Raw genomic sequence first — 21,307 nt, 5'->3', positions numbered from 1 at the left:
GTTTGCCAGTCTGTCTCTTTCTGTCTATCTATCTATCTATCTGTCTCTGTCTATGTTGATCTGTCTATCTCTATCTCGTGCTGTTTATCTATCTCGATTTTCTTTTTCAGTTTACTTTTTCTTACTTTTTTCCATTCCTTCTGTCGTTCATTCACTCTTTTCTTTCAGTCTCATCTTCGTTTCTTTCTCCTGCTTCTCTCTCTCTCTCTCTCTCTCTCTCTCTCTCTCTCTCTCTCTCTCTCTCTCTCTCTCTCTCTCTCTCTCTCTCTCTCTCTCTCTCTCTCTCTCTCTCTCTCTCTCTCTCCTTCGACTGTTCCCGATAAAATAAAACTCCTCGCTTAATGAACACCATTTTTTCGGGGTCGAATTATAAATATGCAGCTTTTTCAAATACGCGAGAAAATCTAATATTTTTTTTTATCCTGGGCAGCGTCTGCGATATTATTATTATTGTAGTTAATATTATGGTTATTGTTATTATCATTATTACTTTTATTATCTTTTTTTTCTTGTAATATATGATGCAGGCGCTTGTGTTAATATTACTATAAATTGAGGTATCAGAAAAGTGGTAATTGTAGGAGTTGTTGTAGTAGTAGTAGTAGTAGTAGTAGTAGAAATAGTAGTAGAAGTAGTAGAAGTAGTAGTTGTAGTAGCAGCAATAACAGTAGTATAAGAAGTAGGAGAAGGAAGAGGAAGACGAAGAGGAAGAGGAGGAGGAAGAGGACGAGGACGAGGAAGAGAAGTTGCAAGAGGGGGAGGGAAAATGAGGAAGAGGAGGAGGAAAAAGACGAGGACGAAAACGAGGAAGAGGAGGAGGAGGAGGAGGAGGAGAATGACGAAGAGGAGGAGGAAAAAGACGAGGACGAAAACGAGGAAGAGGAGAAGGAGGAGGAGGAGGAGAATGACGAAGAGGAGGAGGAAAAAGACGAGGACGAAAACGAGGAAGAGGAAGAGGAGGAGCAGGAGGAGGAGGAGGAGGAGAATGACGAAGAGGAGGAGGAAAAAGACGAGGACGAAAACGAGGAAGAGGAGGAGAAGGAGGAGGAAGAGAAGGAGGAAAAGGAGAAAGAAAAGGAATACTATCGGTGAAATAGAGTTGACAGCAGTAGTAATCACAGCAGCAAAAATGATAATAATAATAATAACAATAATAATACCAAATAAAAACAGCAACAACGAAGAGGCTAATCTCCCTTCTTTCCTTAATCACTGCCAAACGTCCTTCCTCCCTCTTCGCTAATCCCACACAGCGCCGGTGACTCTCATTTAGCGCGGGGACGCAGGATCGAGGGATTAAACAGTCGATCAAAGGTGAGTGTGGGACGCGCCATTCACCAAGGGGCCGATCACGTACAAGACTCGCGATAACCTGCCAGTATGTGTGTGTGTGTGTGTGTGTGTGTGTGTGTGTGTGTGTGTACAGAGGGGAGAGTGAGAGATAAATAGAAGGGCGAGAGAGAGGGAGGGAAGGAAGGAAGGAAGGAAGGAGGGAGATAAAAAATAGATTGTTTAAACATGGTATTTGGAAAGGCGGGATACAGGTAGAGTAAGGGAGGGAGGAATACATAGGAATACATAGGAAGAACAGACACCAGAAGTCATGTCGGGCTATGGCGAGGGTGTCTGTTTACTACCGCTACTACTATTTATGTACGTGTGGGAGGACAGGATAGAATAGATGAAGGCGAGGAGGAGGAAGATAAAAAAGAAACAAATAGGAAAAGAAACAAAGAAAAAAATGAGTGATTAACTATTTGCCAAAATGAAAATGGTAAAGGAAAAGAAGAAAAGAAGAAAAAGAAGAAGAAGAAGAAGAAGAAGAAGAAGAAGAAAGATACGAGCGTCTGGTTATTGTGTGTGATGAAACTATTACGAGTCTTTTACTCTCTCTCTCTCTCTCTCTCTCTCTCTCTCTCTCTCTCTCTCTCTCTCGGTTACATAAGGGAGTCTTTTCATGCATTTTTCAAGAGGCAAGACCAAGGATAGAGGAGGAGGAGGAGGAGGAGGAGGATGCAAATATATTTAGACCTTTGTACTTACCTGTTGAATGGAAAATGATAACATGCATGGATTCTCTCTCTCTCTCTCTCTCTCTCTCTCTTTCTCGTCTTTAAGTTGTAAATATAGAACAGGAACAGTTTGAATGTGTGTGTGTGTGTGTGTGTGTGTGTGTGTGTGTGTGTGTGTGTGTGTGTGTGTGTGTGTGTGTGTGTTTAAATATGCCTTGGAAGTTAGGGTGAAAGAGTAATTTGAAGGTAAAACACACACACACACACACACACACACACACACACACACACACACACACACACACACACACACACACACACACACACACACACACACACACCTGCCTGTACTCACCTTCGTCGGGTCGGCCGGGTGAGTCTCGGATCGCTTGCTGGTGTATAATAAGTCTTACGTTCATGCTCGGGTGCGCGGAGAAAAAAAATAAAGATAATAGTAATAATGATGATAATAAGTCAGTGATAATGATGGTAGTAAAGGCAGTAATAATGATGCTAGTAAAGACGGACGGTATTTTACTAGGCGTTATAATGGTCCTGAAGAGAAATTAATAAAGATGTTAAACAAGAAAAAAATATGTCTTCTAAAACTATCTCAACAAAATGCTCTACTAGGTTTTTTTATATACATTTTTTTTAAAAGAAGAAAAAATAATGAAGTTGTTAAATAAGAAAAAAAAAATGTCTTGTACAAACTATCTCAACAAAATGCACTTCTGTTTTTTTTTTTATACATATTATATTCAAAAGAAAAATGTACATATATCATTCGCTAGGCGGGTAAATTAAGAAAAAAATGTTAGCCATCATTTTCAAGTTAGGTCATTTAAAAGGCAAAAAAGAGATAAAGCAATAACTGCAAGAAGAATGCATAGAATAGAGTAAATAAAAAAAAAATAGTTTTGACTTTGAAATCAAGGAGATAGACAGTATTAGTAATAGTGATATGCTTGATAGATAAAAATAGAGTATAAGTTTTAAGGTACCTAAAAGACGGAAAAGAGAGAGAGAGAGAGAGAGAGAGAGAGAGAGAGAGAGAGAGAGAGAGAGAGAGAGAGAGAGAGAGAGAGAGAGAGAGAGAGAGAGAGAGAGAGAGAGAGAGAGAGAGAGAGAGAGAGAGAGTAAATAAAGTGAAAACAGACATAAAAAAAAAGAAAAAAAAGAATTGAAAAAAAAATAATAAGTAGTAATTAATTCATTTATATACATACTAAAATCAGCATCAAAAAAGCCCCAGTACTTACCTGAAGACAAAATATTACCCGTCAATACAAAAAAACCCCCCCCAAAAAATACAACACATATACAAAGTTGTTATAATAATTTTCAAGTCAAGTCAATGAAGAGACGGCGAGGCGATTAAGGACTCGTACTGTTCACCGCTGACACACACACACGCACGCACGCACGCATTCACGCACACGCTCGCTTATTAATCAACACTCCGCTACTTATCCTCCTCTTCCTGCTCTCCCTACCTGCTTAACATGAGGATGCGCTGCTGTGGGGGTGGGAGGAGGAAGAGGAAGAGGAAGAGTAGTAGTAGTAGTAGTAGGAGGAGGAGGAGGAGGAGGAGAAGGAGGAAAAAGGAGTATTACCTATTCTATCATCGATTATAAATGATTGTAGATTGGAATATTAGGCCAGACACACAGAAGGTGGATGAGAAACGAGGTGGAGGTGGAGGGGGTAAGAATGGCGCCAAAGGTTATAAAACAATGTTACTGATTACCTTCAAATAAGAATAAGTTTAAGGGCAAAAGTAAACCTCATATATTTAAGTGTGCTCCAAACCCGCTGGCCAGTACAAAAATTTCTCGCCACTTGGCTGGAAGATCGTATGAAGGTGAAGGGGGGAGAGAGAGAATTAGGTAGAAGGGTTGAAATAGTGAATTGCAGGGAGGGGAAGAAAGGAAAGGAAACAAAGGAGACTTGGCGTTGGAAATGGGTTGAAAGATGGTATGAAGATGAAGGGAAGAGAGGGAAGGAGGTAGAAGGGTTGAAATAGTGAACTGCTTTGAGGGGAAGAAAGGGGAAGGAAGCAGAGGAGACTTGGCGCTGGAAATGGGTTGAAAGATGATATGAAGATGAAGGGTAGAGAGGGAAGGAGGTAGAGGAGGCAGGAACTCGTTGAAATAAGGTATAGGGGGGAAAGGAAGACAAGGAGCCGATTTCACAGTCCAACACAGTGTCCACGTAACAGCCCGAACCAAACTATAGAATCCCATACAGTCCAAAATGGTGAGGTCCTCGATGCCACACTAAACACACACAAGACTTTTCCGGTATAGTTTCATCAAATTTGTGAACTTAAATATAAACACCAGACACTATACAAGGAAATTTCGAAGGCTCTGATATTGGTTTGGGAGCTTACTAACCCGTCATGGAGAACTGTGAAACTGGCCCAAGGAGGTGGTGGGTGTGATAACTGAGGCGAGAGAAGAAAAGTAGGGAAGAATAGATGGGAAGAGTGTGATATGGAGACGAGGTTACCCAAAGTGGAGGAGGTCAGTTGGGGAAAGTCGTGGATTCTTACAGATTTTATTGCTATGGCGGAGAGAAAGTAGAAGAGGATGAAGTGGAGGGAACGGAAGAGTAGAGAAGATGAGGTTTTAGTGAAGACATCTTACATACCTTAGTGTCTTGGTGGAAAGATAAAGAAGAGGAGGATAAGGTGGAGGGGACGGAAGAGTAGAGAAGATGAGGTTTTAGTGAAGACATCTTACATACCTTATTGCCTTGGTGGAGAGATAAAGAAGAGGAGAATGGGTAGATAGTTCCTAGAGTGGATAAGTCTACGTAGAGGTCATGAACTCTTTACGTACCTTTTTGTTTTGGTGGAAAAAGACGAAGTGAAAGATAATAAGGTGGAAGGGACGTAGGTAGTGGATAAGATTCGTATTTAATCAATAATTCTGACGTACCTGCAGATAACGAAGATGCAGTGATGATGATAACGATGACAGTGATGACCAGGTGGATAGTTGCAGTGAAGAAGGATAGTGTAGAGCGTATTGGAGTGGAAAAGACTCGGTTTCATTCGGTTTTAGTCCTGAACTCTTACGTACCTGCTTATAATGGCGTGGTGGTGACGGTGATTGCCAGGTGGATAGTTGCATTGAGGAAGGATAGAGTGGACCTTTTGGTGGTGCTTACCTGCTCTTGGTGGGCGTGGCCAGGTGCAGGCGGTGCTGGCTCAGGTCCTGGTGCGAGCCGCGGACGCTGCCTGGCGGACTGTTAACATCCGTGTATCTGCCAACAGTTGAGACCCGCCCGTGAAATGGGGCTGCAGACTCCCCCCATGAGGGACCAACACTCCAGCCATTCACTCATGTATGGACTGACTGACTCGCGTGCGTGTGTTTGCTATTCCTGATTGTTAAGTGAGGCTTTCAATGTGTGTTGTTATTATCGTTGTTGTTACTGTTGGCCTTGTTATTACTGCTAGTTTTGTTATCATTGTTGCTACTCTTAGTATTGTTATTATGTTATTGATAGCTGATAATTGATATATATATATATATATATATATATATATATATATATATATATATATATATATATATATATATATATATATATATATATATATATATATATATATAACACTCTTGTGGTGGTGGTGGTGGTGAAGATTTTGTTGTTGTGTTTCCTTATGATTTTTCGTGTTTTCTTATTGTTTTTATTGTTATATTTTTATATATTATTATTGTTGTAATTGTTTTATTGGTATAATTGTATTATTTTTAATATTTTTGATCATTATTACTTTTTATTGTTATTGTAATTATTATTATTATTATTATTATTATTATTATTATTATTATTATTATTATTATTATTATTATTATTATTATTATTATTATTATTATTATTATTATTATTATTATTATTATTATTATTATTATTATTATTATTATTATTATTATTATTATTATTAATCATTAAATTTATCATTATGAGAACATTATTATTTTCGTCTCCATTGATATTAACACCAAAATTTGTAATCATTTTCGTTTTTTTTGGGGGGGTGGGAGATAATTTATTGACACTTTCCTTCACTCAGTATCAGACCACGACCAACCCACACACTCACCGGGTGACGGATGCATGTGTTCCCACGTAAGCACACCTGGGATAAGGGCTGGGTGGGTGGGTGGGTGACTTGGTGGGCACACGTTATAATGTGCGGAAGAATGAGTTTGTATCGGGGGGAAGGAGTGGGGGGGAGGGCGTAGAAGATCTGTGCTGAAAATAATGTAGTTTGAAGAAGGCGTCTCTGGGTACGTGTAAATGGGGTGGGGTGTGTGAGTCAGTGAGGTGAGAGGGAAAATAAAGAGCATGAAAGTGGGAACAGGGAGGGAGGTTGAGTGCAGAGGGATAGGAGGTGACAGGGAGAGGAGAGGAGAGGACAAGATGGGGCCGGAGGAGGAGGAGGTGGATTGGTGAGGGGCGGGAGGAAGCGAGTGAGGCTGAGAGGAAAGGAGATCACTGAGAAGGTAGCGGAACTAATCGAGGTGTTAGAGTGAGGAGCGTTGGGGCAATGAATGTGTGAGGGAAGGAGGGTGGGTGTTCGGGAGGGCCATGAGTGTACCCTCTCAGGTCCACTCCGGCAATGCATGTAAAGTGGATAATCAACCACGTACGTTGGCTTGGAATAGTGTTAAGGCGTGGGCGCGGGGACGGGGCTGGGCGACGCGGGGGCGGGGTGGGCGTGGGGTTGGGAATGACCAGAGTGTGTAGGCGGGGGGGGGTTGTGGTCGGGCCGGAGGAGATGGGGTAAGATAATGTGACAAGGTGGTGTGGGGGAGGTGGGCGGGGAGGATAGGGGCAGGGGAGAGCGAGGTGGTTGATGGGGTATAGCTAGACGGGGTGGGAGCTGGGCGTCGTCGTGGCGGGGCGGGATTGTTGCATGACCAGAGCGGGGCGCGGCGGAGCAGGGCAGAGAGTGGGAGAGAGTGAGAGAGAGAGAGAGAGAGAGAGAGAGAGAGAGAGAGAGAGAGAGAGAGAGAGAGAGAGAGAGAGAGAGAGAGAGAGAGAGAGAGAGAGAGCAGTCTATTTTCATTTGTCTATTTCTTAATCGCTTTGACACACACACACACACACACTCACACTCACACTCTCTCTCTCTCTCTCTCTCTCTCTCTCTTCTTAATCGTAATAGCTCTGAGCCGATTTAAGGGACACGTAACCTTCAGAAACACTAACATTTATATCGCTTCCAAGGACTTTCAGATTTATTTATTATATTTTCTTTATTTATTTATTTTATCCCTCAACGTCATGCATTTTGGAATCTCTCAATTGAACGTCGCTAGTCCGCTTGGAAGGCTTGATGTATTTTATTTTTTCCGATTTTTGAGTTGAAGATATAATGTGAAAAATGCTTGTGTGTGTGTGTGTGTGTGTGTGTGTGTGTGTGTGTGTGTGTGTGTGTGTGTGTGTGTGTGGCTTGTATTACTGATATAGAATAGTTAGCAAATGTCTAGTTATGCTATTTATGGGAACGATGACATGGATATTATTTCTCCCTATTGCTATTATTTCCTGGCCCTAACGACGTGCTAGTACTTAAATAAGCTCATGTTTAATTAATAGCTACTTATGATCAGTTTTAAATATTTATGGACAGAGAGCATTTATATGAGTGAGCAGTCGTAGCGTCCCTATAATAATAATAATAATAATAATAATAATAATAATAATAATAATAATAATAATAATGATTGTGGTAATAGTTTGTTGTGTAATCCTCACGCTCACATCATTAGGAGTGAATCATTGAGACAGTTTTATGCTTTGGTGGGACATATTAGTATTATTTATATCATTATCTTTAGAGCTATACTTTTTCTTTCTCTCTCTATACATTCTTTTTTGTATCTTTGCGGTATCTTTCCTTATCTCTTGTTTCCTTTTCTTTTTTTTGACTATTTAATTCTCTCTCTCTCTCTCTCTCTCTCTCTCTCTCTCTCTCTCTCTCTCTCTCTCTCTCTCTCTCTCTCTCTCTCTCTCTCTCTCTCTCTCTCCCTCTCTCTCTTCAGAATCTTCAAAACCCCGTCTCTCAACCCTCTCTACTTAAATCGCTATGCATTGGGCGTTATAATAAGGTTTCCCTTAATAATCTCTCTATATAATCACGCACACATAACTGATTACGAGCCAATGAATTAGTCAGCATTAGGATAGGATATTAATTACTCCTGTTATGCGTAGAAAGCAATGTATCTCTGTTTAGTAGCCAGTGATTCATATAGAGGTTAGAGTAAGCTTCTGTTTAATACTGCTAGGGTTAATGTACTCACTCACACGCTGTCACACATTAATAAGTTAGTTAGCAAGGGAAAATTGCGTTATGATATTAATTCGTCTCATTATGCCCCAAATACCTCATCTTTTTAATAGGGAGGGACTCATACGGTGGTTAGATTAAGCTTCTCTTTGATACCTCACTCAACAAACTCTTTCACACACATCAGTAAGGCAGCAAGGCAGGATTATGATTATGACATTGGTTAGTCTCTTTATGCGCCAAATGACTAATCTTTTTAATAGGGAGTGACTCATACGGTGGTTAGATTAAGCTTCTCTTTGATACCTCACTCAACAAACTCTTTCACACACATCAGTTAGGCAGCAAGGCAGGATTATGATTATGATATTGGTTAGTCTCTTTATGCGCCAAATAACTAATCTTTTTAATTGGGAGTGACTCATACGGTGGTTAGATTAAGCTTCTCTTTAATACCTCACTCACCAAACTCTTTCACACACATTAGTAAGGCAGTTAGCAAGGTAGGATTATGATTATGACATTGGTTAGTCTCATCATTCGCCAAATACATCATCTTTTTAATAGGGAGGGACTCATACGGTGATTAGATTAAGCTTCTCTTTGATACCTCACTCAACAAACACTTTCACACACATTAGTAAGGCAGTCAGCAAGGTAGGATTATGATTATGATATTGGTTAGTCTCATCATTCGCCAAATACATCATCTTTTTAATAGGGAGGGACTCATACGGTGGATAGATTAAGCTTCTCTTTAATACCTCACTCACCAAACTCTTTCACACACATTAGTAAGTCAGTTAGCAAGGCAGTATTACGATATGATATTATTTAGTCTCATTATTCGCTTAAGATCATCTGTTTAATAGCGAGTTTCATTGGTGACTACTTTCCCTTTAATTCTGTTCCCAATGTACTCACACAGACACTCACACACACTCAGTCACACATTAATAAGTCAGTTAGCGAGGCAGGATGACGCTATGATATGACTTAATCTCATTTAGAGCTTAAGATTATCTGTTTCAAAGCGTTACTACTGTGATTACTTTCCCTTTAAACTGTGCTCAATGTACTCTCACACCAACTCAGTCAGTCACACATTAATAAGTCAGTTAGCGAAGTGGCATTGTGAAGTGATATTACGTGCTCTCATTTCACGAAGATAGTCACTTATATAATTTATTTTGTCTGTCTTGCTTGCGTTTACTTCCGTTTTCTTTGTCTCCCTCTTCCTGTTTTTCTATTTAGGTCAGTTTTTTTTTTCTTTCACTGGTTATCTCTCTGTCTCTTCTTCCCGTTTTACTGAACTTTTCTCTCTTTATATCTGCCTCTTTGTTTCTTCCTGTCTTTCTACTTAATCTTCCCTTTGTTAACTCTCTCTCTCACTCTTTGTTTCTTCCTTCCTATCTAAATAACTCTTCTTCATTCCTGTGTGTCCAATGTTTGTCTCTCTTCCATCCTTCCTACTTTTCTCTTTCCTCTTAATTTCTTTTTACAATTTCTTCACTTTCTTTGTCACCTGAATGAGCCCATGAGGTAGACTTTATTCTTTTGCCCACTGACTGTGTTCTTCCTTTTCAGCTTTTATTTAAACTTCTCTAAGTATGCACTAACTTATATTTTTTTTAATCTGTTGAAATACTACATCTTTTACATGTTAGTTAAAAGAGGGAAGGAAGGGAAGAAAGGAACTGAGTATGGCAAGTTTAAGCTATATTTCTCTCGGTAGCAAGACTGTTCCCAGCGATTGCTCTCTCTGGAATGAACTCGCTAACTGAATATATAAAGGATTGATGATTGGAACGCTTCCCTCCACAGTATATGCCTCGAAACTCGCCTATTGGTTAGCTAGAGTACGCGTCCCTTTAATAATAACCTACTCATTACACACACACACACACACACACACACACACACACACACACACACACACACACACATTATTTACGAGTCAGTTAATGTCTATAGTAGCTCCATTAGGCACCGGTATCATGTCATTATCTGTACCATTATGCAGGCGGCGAATGAGTTTTAGGGGTTATTAATGTTTTAGCAATAATTCGGGAGTCTGAGAGGGGATAGTTGAAATGATCGTGTGTAGGGATTTGATGTATTTCTCTTTATATAGATATAGAAGTCAACAGTATTCGTCGTCGTTGTAGTATTTATATAATGATTTACAGAGGCCGGTCTTCATAAAATTTGGGGTGGATTAGTTAGTTAGTTTTTTTTTTTTTTTTGGATTTAGTTTGGTTGTTTATTTGGGGTGTTTCGTGTGTGTGTGTGTGTGTGTGTGTGTGTGTGTGTGTGTGTTTGATTATGTGAGAGGGTTATGTGTTTGTGTTTGTGTGTGTGTGTGTGTGTGTGTGTGTGTGTGTGTGTGTGTGTGTGTGTGTGTGTGTGTGTGTGTGTGTGTTTGTGTGTGGGTTCGAGTTTTTTTTTTGTGTGTTGACGTGCATGTTTGTGCGTGCCTGATTTTGCGTGCATGTGTGTGTCGTGTTTTATATGAGTTTGCGTGCATTTATGTGGGTTTGCGTACGTATGTGTGTGTGTTTGTGTGTTTGCTTGCGTGTATGTGTTTTTGTGTGTGTGTGCGTGTATGTGTTTTTGTGTGTGTGTGCGTGTATGTGTTTTTGTGTGTGTGCGTGTATGTGTTTTTGTGTGTGTGTGCGTGTATGTGTTTTTGTGTGTGTGCGTGTATGTGTTTTTGTGTGTGTGTGCGTGTATGTGTTTTTGTGTGTGTGCGTGTATGTGTTTTTGTGTGTGTGCGTGCATGTGTTTTTGTGTGTGTGCGTGCATGTGTTTTTGTGTGTGTGCGTGCATGTGTGCGTGTGGACGGACGGACACACTCACAGGTAGGGCCGGTTGATGGAGGAGAATGGGGGCGGGGTGATGTCCCCCTCGGTGGAGTACTGGGGCAGCGCCTGGGCCGCGGGGGAGAGGCCCGAGGCACCCCCGCCCAGCCCGCCGCTCGCCCCCATGGCCGCCCCCAGCCCGGCCAGGCCCCCCAGCCCGCCGCCGCCCCCCCCGAGGCTGGCCCTGGAGGACGCCATGTTGGACTGGAGGCTGGAGAGGCCGCCGTCACCCACGCGGCCTCCAGAGTCCTCCTGTAGGGGTCGAAGAAGGGGGAGAGAGGGAAGGACAGGGTTAGTGTGGGAGGTGGAGGAGGCGGTGTATCATAAGGAAGGGTTTGTGTGTGTGGGGGGGTGAGGTGAAGGGGGGTAAGGGAGGTGTTTGTGTGTGTGTTTGTGTTTGTGTGTGGTAGAAAGGGAAAGAAAGGAAAAAGAATGGGAGTAAGTGTGAGGGAGGAGGGATACAAGGGAGAGTCAAAGTGCGTGTTTGGGTTGGAAGGGAAAGGTTATCGTGTGTGTAATTCACCACGGCCTGATCACGAGCTGGACCCGTCATCGCCAGCAAATACCCTCCCGATTAGAGGAAGGATCATTAGCCGATCTCTGGGTACTGCCGGGACTCGAACCTCTGCCTGTCAGGCCGCGAAGTTTGGCAGCGCAGAGCTTTATCACTGAGTTACCGGAGCGGTGCGTGTGTGTGTGTGTGTGTGTGTGTGTGTGTGTGTGTGTGTGTGTGTGTGTGTGTCGCCTTGCAGTATTATGAAAGGCCTGAACGTTAAGATGATATGTTTTCAAAAGAGTGAAGTGGAGTGTGGAAAAAATAATCTCAACACCAAAAGGAAAGAATTCAAAGCGAAGGAAGGATTTCAATACGGCAAGGAGATGAGTTTTTTTTTATAAATATATTTCCCTAAGATGGGTTTTAGTGATTCGAAACGTGGGAAGAAAAGTACGTGAGAAAAGTAAGAAGTAAAGTAACATGCATCCGTCTTGCAAGCTCTCCCTTCCTCGGCCATTCCCTTGTGAACAGCTCCAACAGGACATCAGTGCGCAAGACCCTTTTCCCTACAAGCTTTCTATGAACCTCTATTATTATCATCGCTATTGTTATCATTATCATTACTGGTATTTTCATCATTATTAATAATATTATTTTTGGTATAGCTGTTACACTGATTTTCTGTTTAGTATTTATGTGGCGCAAACTGGGTTAAGGGAATAATTGAGAGTGATATTTGGAGTTTAGCCCGGTAGCAGCGACGGGCCAAATTTGTGCCATGATATAAACCCCCAAAATAGATGATGCATAAACTGATCACAAATGCTTTGATATATATTATGAAATAGTTTGTGTGAGGGGTGATTTTTTTCTTATTTCACTCGCTTGGAGGGACCATTAAGAAACATGATCCCCGCTGCTACCACCGGGTTTTAATGAAGGGGCGGAAAATTATTTATAACTTGCTGTTGTTTTTTGAGTTGGTAATAACTGATACAAGGTAAGGGAGAGTTTGTAACACGGCCGATAGAGAGAAAATCATTATACTAAAACCGTAAAGAATTTTTCAAACTCACATTTACTATGCATTGCTGTGTGGGGGAGAAGTGAATAAAGGCAGTTAAGAAGCTTTCCGAGGAAAAGTACGAAAGAACATTCAAGAAGTTAAAAAGAAAGTTATATAAAAGTTTGCAATATCTAAGATTAACTTGGAATATGAAGACGCATTATATTAATTAAAGGGAAAGGAGGAGGATGAAAAACTATGAAACACATCAGTCATGCGAGTTTTAAGACGTAGCAAACTCTTTTTATTTGCATTATATGTAATGACTGCCTATATGGTGTGGCTATGCGTCTTTCAATACTATAGCCACCGTGTACACTTAACTGACCCAGAAGCCCCAGCCCCTCCTTCATAGCTAAGGGAGCTGGTTGGCTGGATGACAGGAGTTTTGAGTCAGGAGTTGATGCTACCTTAAAGGGAGGGTGAGGGAGGGGGCTGGGCCTCTGAACCAATTTAGTGTGTTAAGACTATAGAGTGAGTATAACATGGGGAGGTAGGAAGCGGGCATCATGGATTAAGGAACAAAGGTGGATATAATGAGTTCATTAATATGACAATGAAGAATGATGAATGGGTTTAGGCAGATCACAGCATGCGCAGAACTGATAACAGATGGGGAACAAAAGGGAAAGGCAACCCAACAATGGTTAATGTTGGGAGAAACAGAAAACGAAGAGAATAAATGAAATCAAAGTTTTTGACGGACCAACATGGCGAACACTAACATCAGACATATGTGAAGGACGTTAGTAAAGGCCTTTGTTATGCTTCGAGCTAGTGTGGCTAATGATGATGACGATGATGACGATGACATATTATATAAAAAAGACGATATAATGAAGATAAAAGAAATAATTGACGGCTGAGATTGTTGAATAGTTACTTATTTTGATTTTGTTTTGAATTTTGTATTTTGACAGTATACTGATGGTGATGATGAAAACAATAATGATGAGAAGGAGGAGGAGGAGGAGGAGGAGGAGGAGGAAAATGAGGATGGTAACGATGATGAAGATGACGAAGATGATGTGTGTGTGTGTGTGTGTGTGTGTGTGTGTGTGTGTGTGTGTGTGTGTGTGTGTGTGTGTGTGTGTGTGTGTGTGTGTGTGTGTGTGTGTGTGTGTGTGTGTGTGTGTGTCTGTGCGTGTGTGGGTGTGGCTAGGGTATGTGTCCTTCCCAATATACTATACCAAAAGGGAAAAAAAAAAAAAAAAAAAAAAAAAAACTCTCTCTCTCACTCTATATAAGAATTGCCTCTAAGATAAAACACCAAGAACGAAACACACATTCACACAATTTCCCGTTAACCGCTCAACCCTACGAAAATAATAGCGTCCCGCCGTCTTCTAAAAACGCAATGTAAGATAGTGTTTGTTTCTGAATATTAAAATTACGTTCAAAGGAGCTGCGACGGAAGGGGAATATACGATCTTATTAATTTTAACTCCCTCCCTCCCTTTGCTGTTCCCTTATTTTCAATGCCCAGATAGATAGGTAGATATATATATATATATATATATATATATATATATAGAGAGAGAGAGAGAGAGAGAGAGAGAGAGAGAGACTCATTCGTTAGAGATTATCAGAGAGAGAGAGAGAAAATGAGAGTGGACTCAGAGAGAGAGAGAGAGAGAGAGAGAGAGAGAGAGAGAGAGAGAGAGAGAGAGAGTGAGAGAGAGAGAGAGAGAGAGAGAGAGAGAGAGAGAGAGAGAGAGAGAGAGAGAGAGAGAGAGAGAGAGAGAGAGGTAGAGAGAGAAAGAGTTCAGAAGCAAAAACTAGAAAAAGTTAAAAAAAAAAAAAATCAAAGAAAAAGAAAGAAAAATGTTCGTGGACTCGGAAAGTTTTTGTTTGTGTGTGTGTGTGTGTGTGTGTGTGTGTGTGTGTGTGCGCGCGTGTGTGTATTGATGATAATGATAATGATGATGATGACGACGAGTATGTTGTTTGTACGTATGTTGGTGATGACAATGATGATGATAATGATGATGATGATGATGACGAGTATGTTGTTTGTACGTATGTTGGTAATGACAATGATGATGATAATGATGATGATGATGACGAGTATGTTGTTTGTACGTATGTTGGTGATGACAATGATGATGATAATGATGATGATGATGACGAGTATGTTGTTTGTACGTATGTTGGTGATGACAATGATGATGATAATGATGATGATGATGATGACGAGTATGTTGTTTGTACGTATGTTGGTAATGACAATGATGATAATGATGATAATGATGATGACGAGTATGTTGTTTGTACGTATGTTGGTAATGACAATGATGATAATGATGATAATGATGATGACGAGTATGTTGTTTGTACGTATGTTGGTGATGACAATGATGATGATAATGATGATGATGATGATGACGAGTATGTTGTTTGTACGTATGTTGGTGATGACAATGATGGTGATGCTGGTGATAGTGATGATGATGATGATGATGATGACGAGTATGTTGTTTGTACGTATGTTGGTGATGACAATGATGGTGATAGTGAGTGAAGATGTCTTGGTGATAATGCCAGTACCAAATGTAGAAGTGTAAATACTGATGATGGCAATGGTGGTGATGAAGATAGTGATATATTTGGTAGTGAGTGTAGATGTCTTGGTGATGATAACGGTAGTGATGATAGTGACGCCAGCCAGTGTAGATAGATGCCTTGGTGACGGTGTTGGTATTGACGATCATATAGTTTAGGGTAGATGAAGAAGATGATAGGTAGTGTAGATGTCTTGGTGATGATAACGGAAGTGATGATAGTGACGCCAGCCAGTGTAGATAGATGCCTTAGTGACGGTGTTGGTATTGACGATCATATAGTTTAGGGTAGATGAAGAAGATGATCGGTAGTGTAGATGCTTTGGTGATGATCTCTTAGTTATGATGATAGTAATGATGACGATGATAGTATTAAGAATAGTATACTCACGGAGGAGCAGTGGCAGCACATAATGTCGGTGACGGCTTTCCTGAGTCCCTTGTGCAGCGCCAGGAACAGGGCCGGGTTGACGAACGCATGCACGTACGCCACATGGAGGGTCACCTGGGGGATGGGGGTGGAGGGAGCAGGTGTAAAGAGGGCAGGTGTGAAGGGGGTGGAGAGAGCCGGGGACAGGTATAATGGGACAATTTGAAGTAGGAAAGGAGGGAGGTAAATGTAATTGGGAACAGGTGTAGACAGATGAAAAGTGGGGAAGGGATGGGGACAGGTGTGAAGGGGATGGAGAGAGAATGGGACAGGTATAAACGGACAATTTGAAGTAGGAAAGGAGGGAGGTAAATGTAATTGGGAACAGGTGTAGACAGATGGAAAGGGGGAAGAGATGGGGACAGGTGTGAAGGGGGTGGAGAGAGAATGGGACAGGTATAATGGGACAATTTGAAGTAGGAAAGGAGGGGGGTAAGTGGAGTGGTCAGGGTAAGGGAGGGGAACAGGTGTAGACAGATGGAAAGGGGAAGAGAGAGGGGAGACAGATGTATAGGGACAGGTGCGAGGGTAAGAAGAGGAGAGGGAAGGGAGGATAAGGGAAGATATGAGAAGATAGGAGGATAGGGATTTGGGGGTAGCCGGGGGTGTCAGGGGAAGGGCGGGGGGGGCGAAGAAAGGGGAATTTGGGGAAGATATAAATATTACCTTTCCGACTTCCAGAACAGTAACTTAAATCTTACCTACTTAAAGCTTAACCTAACTTACCTAACTTAAAGTCTCCTATCTCCCCATACCTTCCTTCCTACCTACCTACCTACGTCTATACAAGCTTACCCATCTACCTAAATATTTGCCAGCTTCCCTATCTACCTATCCCTTTCTTTCTATCTACCTACCTACCTCTATATAAGCTTACCCATCTACCTAAATCCTTACCTTCCTTCCTACCTACCTACCTCTATACAAGTTTATCCACCTACCTAAATCTCTACCAGCGTACCTACCTACCTATCCCTTCCTACCTACCATATACACGCCCACAGAGGCAATCACACACCATTACCATATCCCAGCCTCCCACACGGCATCAAAGCAAAGCGTAAATTTGTATGATAGCGGAGCAATGAACCCAATTAATAGCTTTGGATGGCTAGTCTGGCGGTGACAATATCGGTGTACACCTTTATTATGGGTTTACAGAGGCGGGAGAGCACACACACACACACACACACACACACACACACACACACACACACACACACACACACACACACACACACACACACACACACACACACATCTTTGTTATAGTTTTGCTTCTCGCGCCGTCAATGTAATGTTTCAAAGTCTGGATTGATCGTGGATGGATGATGGGTCTCTCTCTCTCTCTCTCTCTCTCTCTCTCTCTCTCTCTCTCTCTCTCTCTCTCTCTCTCTCTCTCTCTCTCTCTCTCTCTCTCTCTCTCTCTCTCTCTCTCTTCCTCCTCTTCTTCCCCCTCCTCTTCCTCTTTTCCAACTCTCATCGCCCTTTCTTCTCCTCCTCTTCTTCCTTCCCCTCCCCACCTATCCCTTCCCTCTCCATTCTCCTTCCCCCTTCCTCATCTCTCTTTCTCTCTCTTTCTCCCTCTCTTCCCCTCCTCCTCCTCCTCCTCCTCTTCCTCATGAATATTTATGTGTTTGCTTTATTAACTAATTTTCCCCCCCTCATTTTCTCCCCCTCCTCCTCCTTCCTACCCCTCCCCATCTCTCTCTCTCTCTCTCTCTCTCTCTCTCTCTCTCTCTCTCTCTCTCTCTCTCTCCATCCTCTGATCTTAAACTTAATCACCAGCCTTCTCCATATAATCCTCACATCCTCCCTCTACACCATTATCGCCAGCATCATTTATCTTTGAAGACATCATTTACATCTTCTTTTTAATCGCCAGCATCCATTTCCTCCCATACATCTTCCTCTTTGTTCTTTTTCCCTATAATTCTTTCCCGTTTTCCTCATCTTCTTATTCTTATTTTTTTTTTTATTGTCATCAACACCAATCTCTGTTTCAAGTCTCGTTGTTTGTCTAATGTATTTTCTTTTCCTAATACATTCTAACACATTCTCCTTTTTGTTCTTTTTCGCTATAATTCGTTCCCGTCTTCCTCATCTTCTTATTCTTATTCTTTCTATTTTTATTATTATCAACGTCATTATTTGTTTTGTCTCGTTGTTTGTCTAATGTATTTTCTTTTCCTAATACATTCTTACACATTATCATTTTTTTGTTCTTCCCTGCTCTAATTCTTTCCCTCATCTTGTTATACTTCTTCCCTTTTCGCTATTATCGTCTCCATCATCTGTTTGTCTCCTGTTTTTTTCTCTTTTCTTATACATTCTTACACATTCTCCTTTTTGCTTCCCCCACGAACTCTCTTCTGTATTTTTCATCCTTTTCCTCTTCTTCCCTCTTCAGCATCATCACCATCATCAGCGCTCTCTGGCCTCCTTATCTGTCTTCTGTATGTCCTCTATTTTATACTGCTGTAGACTTCCCATTTTCTTTGCTATCATCCACCCCGGCAAATATGACCACCTTAATAACCACCCCAAACAATAACACCCCTCCACCATCATCAGCGCTCTCTGGCCTCCTTATCTGTCTTATGTATGTCCTCTATTTTATACTGATATAGACTTCCCATTTTCTTTGTCTTTATCCACCCCGGCAAACGTCACCACCTTGATAACCTTTCCATACAATAACACCCCTCCACCATCATCAGCGCTCTCTGGCCTCCTTATCTGTCCTCTGTCTGTCCTCTATTTTATACTGCTGTAGACTTCCCATTTTCTTTGTCTTTATCCACCCCGGCAAACGTCACCACCTTGATAATCTTTCCATACAATAACACCCCACCATCACCTATTCCCCCTTATCCCCCTCCCAGCGTTGCCAAATTGTTGTACTCTGAACACTGCATTCCAATTTCAGCTCCAAGACTGTCATAACCACACAAATAACGATAGAAATTTAAAGTTATCGCCAAAACTATTATATATTGATGGTTTTCGTTTTTTTTCTGCTATATTTACCGGCCAGAAACTACGGAAATGCAATGCGCTGAGTACGATAATTTGAAATCGTTGCTCCCCCTTCCTCACCTCATGGCTCAGTCCTGTCTTGCCTCCCGACGGGGTGAGCAGCGTGACGAGGAAGAGCGGCCCCCAGAACACCACGTAGGCTATCGTCACCACCACGAACATCTTGACGCGCTCCACTCCCTCGCGCTCCATACGGCTGATGTAGCTGTTGACCTGACGATGCTCCCGCGCCTCAGGGTCTGGGGGGGGGAGACGGTGATAGGAGGTTACGGGAGGGGCTTGGAAGGGTTAGGGGACGGGATGAGAGGGCGATACGAGGTCACAGGATAAGAGGGCCAGTAGGAGAAGGCGATAAGAGGAGCGATAGGCGGTAACAGAAAAGGGTTGTAAGAGTTCATAGGGAGAAGGAAGGAAGGAAGGGTTTATAAGAGTGAAGGGGACGGAAGGAGAAGGCTATGTTAAGGGAGGGTTGGTTAGGATAAGTTAGGTTGTAGCGTTGGTTATGTTAGGTTGGTTAAGTTAGGCTAGGTTAGGTTAGAGCGTTGGGATGGACGGTAAAGCGAACAGGAAGGAATCACTGCTGGGGAAGAGAAATTAGAGGGAATGAAGGCTGGGACGGGATGAAATAGTGTAGAAAAACTAGTAAGAGAGGGCGAGATAATGCTATGGCGATTGGGGTGGAAGGCAGATTGAATAGGAAGAAATAGCTGCTTGTGAAGATAAACTGAGGCATCAGGAAGAAGGAAGGAGAGTTTGAACAGAGTGGAAAAGATAACAAGGAAGGGAGAGACGATGGAGAGAAGATTGTATAGGAAGAACTGACTGTTTGAGAAGAGAAAATGAGAAATCAAGAAGAAGGAATGAGAGTGTGAACAGCGTGGAAAAGAGAGCAAGAAAGAGAGAAAGAGGAGAAGAGGGGGAAGAGAAGATTGTATAGGACGAAACAGCTGCTTCAGAAGAGAAACAGAGATGCCAGGAAGAAAGAAATGAGCGTCTGAATGGGATGAAACAGTGTAAGAAAGAATGAATGGATGGGAGAGAGAGAGATAGGTTGTTGCATATGGTTGCTGTGGTAGGCAGACTAGACGGAAATGAATAGAAGTTAAGGAAAAAGAATTGAGGTGTTGAAAGGGAAGAACGAGAGTGAAGTTGACAGACAGTATTACTCGCTGCTCACATGGCGTTGAATCGGAATAAGGAAAGACAAAAGGAAATAGCAGTTGAGAGAGAGGAATTTAGTCACTAAGAGAACAAAACTACAGGGAAGCAGATAAAACTACATGGAGGTTAAGAGAATTACATTGCATTGGACTGGAAACAGGAAACAACGGGAAAAAATAACCACTGAGGAAGAAAAGTTGAGGCGTTAAGAGAGCAATACAAGGCGGCAGTACATAGCATTACACAATTACATTACACTGGACTGGAAAAGAAAGAAAGAACGAGAGAGAGAGACAATGTTGAGGAAGAAAAGTTGAGGCGTTAAGAGAACAGAACAAGGAGGCAGTACATAACATTACACTTAGCTTTACACAATTACAATACACTGGACTGGAAAGGAAGAAAGAAAGAGAGAAAATAACAGCAGCAGAGAAGTGAAGCATTAGCCACACGAAGCTGAATTGCATATAAGAAAAGAATAAGGAAGAGAAATCAGGAAAGAACGGAAAGGGAAGGAAAGGAAAGAAGGAAATAACTGGCAGAGAATTAAACGTTAGTCACACGAAGTTGAATAGCAAATAAGGAGAGACTAAGGAAAATGAATAAGGAAAGCAAGGGAAGGAAATGAAAGGAAAGAATGAAAGAGGGAAAATAACTAGCAGAGAAATCAAAAGTTAGTCACAAAGTTGAATAGCAAATAAGAAAAGACTAAGGAAAATGAATAAAGAAAGCAAAACAAAGAAAGAAATAACTCCCTACACACCCCTAATACGTCACTACACCCACACACCCACACACACACCATTCGCACACTGTTTTTGGCTGCCCTGATACGCGTCCTCCTAAGGTTTTCACGTTTGCCATGTGTTTTTTTACCCTTTATGGAGCGGCTGCGTGTGGCGAGATGTGATGTGATGTGATGGGGTGGGATGGAAAGGGATGGAAAGGGATGGGATGGGATGGGATGGGATTGGATGGAATGGAATATTATGTGATGTGATGTGATGTGATGTGATGTACTATGATGTGATGTGACCCTTCTGAACTCTTTCTGTGATCTCCGTTTTGCCTTCTCCTCCTCCTCCCACTCCAACGCTATAACCAAACCTAACTTGCTGACGGACTCGATCGATACCGTTTTGCGCTTCCTCAATAGTTAATAATTTAGCACGAGGCATTTATGTATTTGATTAGGCAATTAGTTATGTTGCTCTCACCTGGTCTCCGTTTTGTCTTCTCCTCCTCCCACTCCAACGCTATAACCAAACCTAACTTGCTGGCGGACTCGATCGATACCGTTTTGCGCTTCCTCAATAGTTAATAATTTAGCACGAGGCATTTATGTATTTGATCAAGCAATTAGTT

The 21,307-nt window shown here is 41.7% G+C and overlaps 1 protein-coding gene across 8 annotated transcripts in view; it reads right to left on the bottom strand.

Annotated features, from left to right (window-relative positions):
- The window catches only part of LOC126981110 (uncharacterized), a 126,307-nt gene that overhangs the window by 59,783 nt on the left and 45,217 nt on the right, over positions 1 to 21,307 (bottom strand). For 5 of the 8 annotated variants that reach the window (XM_050831815.1, XM_050831816.1, XM_050831819.1 and 2 more), the window contains exons 5-9: positions 18,842 to 19,020; positions 15,704 to 15,817; positions 12,762 to 12,776; positions 11,188 to 11,441; positions 5,190 to 5,285 (exon numbers count right to left, since the gene is read on the bottom strand). In XM_050831815.1, coding sequence (XP_050687772.1) covers positions 5,190 to 5,285; positions 11,188 to 11,441; positions 12,762 to 12,776; positions 15,704 to 15,817; positions 18,842 to 19,020 — 658 coding nt within the window. The remainder of the gene's footprint in view (positions 1 to 5,189; positions 5,286 to 11,187; positions 11,442 to 12,761; positions 12,777 to 15,703; positions 15,818 to 18,841; positions 19,021 to 21,307) is intronic. The other 3 variants (XM_050831821.1, XM_050831823.1, XM_050831818.1) reach the window with 2 other exon arrangements.

The sequence above is a fragment of the Eriocheir sinensis genome, chromosome 46 (genome assembly GCF_024679095.1).
Source record: "Eriocheir sinensis breed Jianghai 21 chromosome 46, ASM2467909v1, whole genome shotgun sequence".
Classification (NCBI taxonomy): Eukaryota; Metazoa; Arthropoda; class Malacostraca; order Decapoda; family Varunidae; genus Eriocheir; species Eriocheir sinensis.
This window is presented reverse-complemented; position numbering and strand designations above follow the sequence as displayed.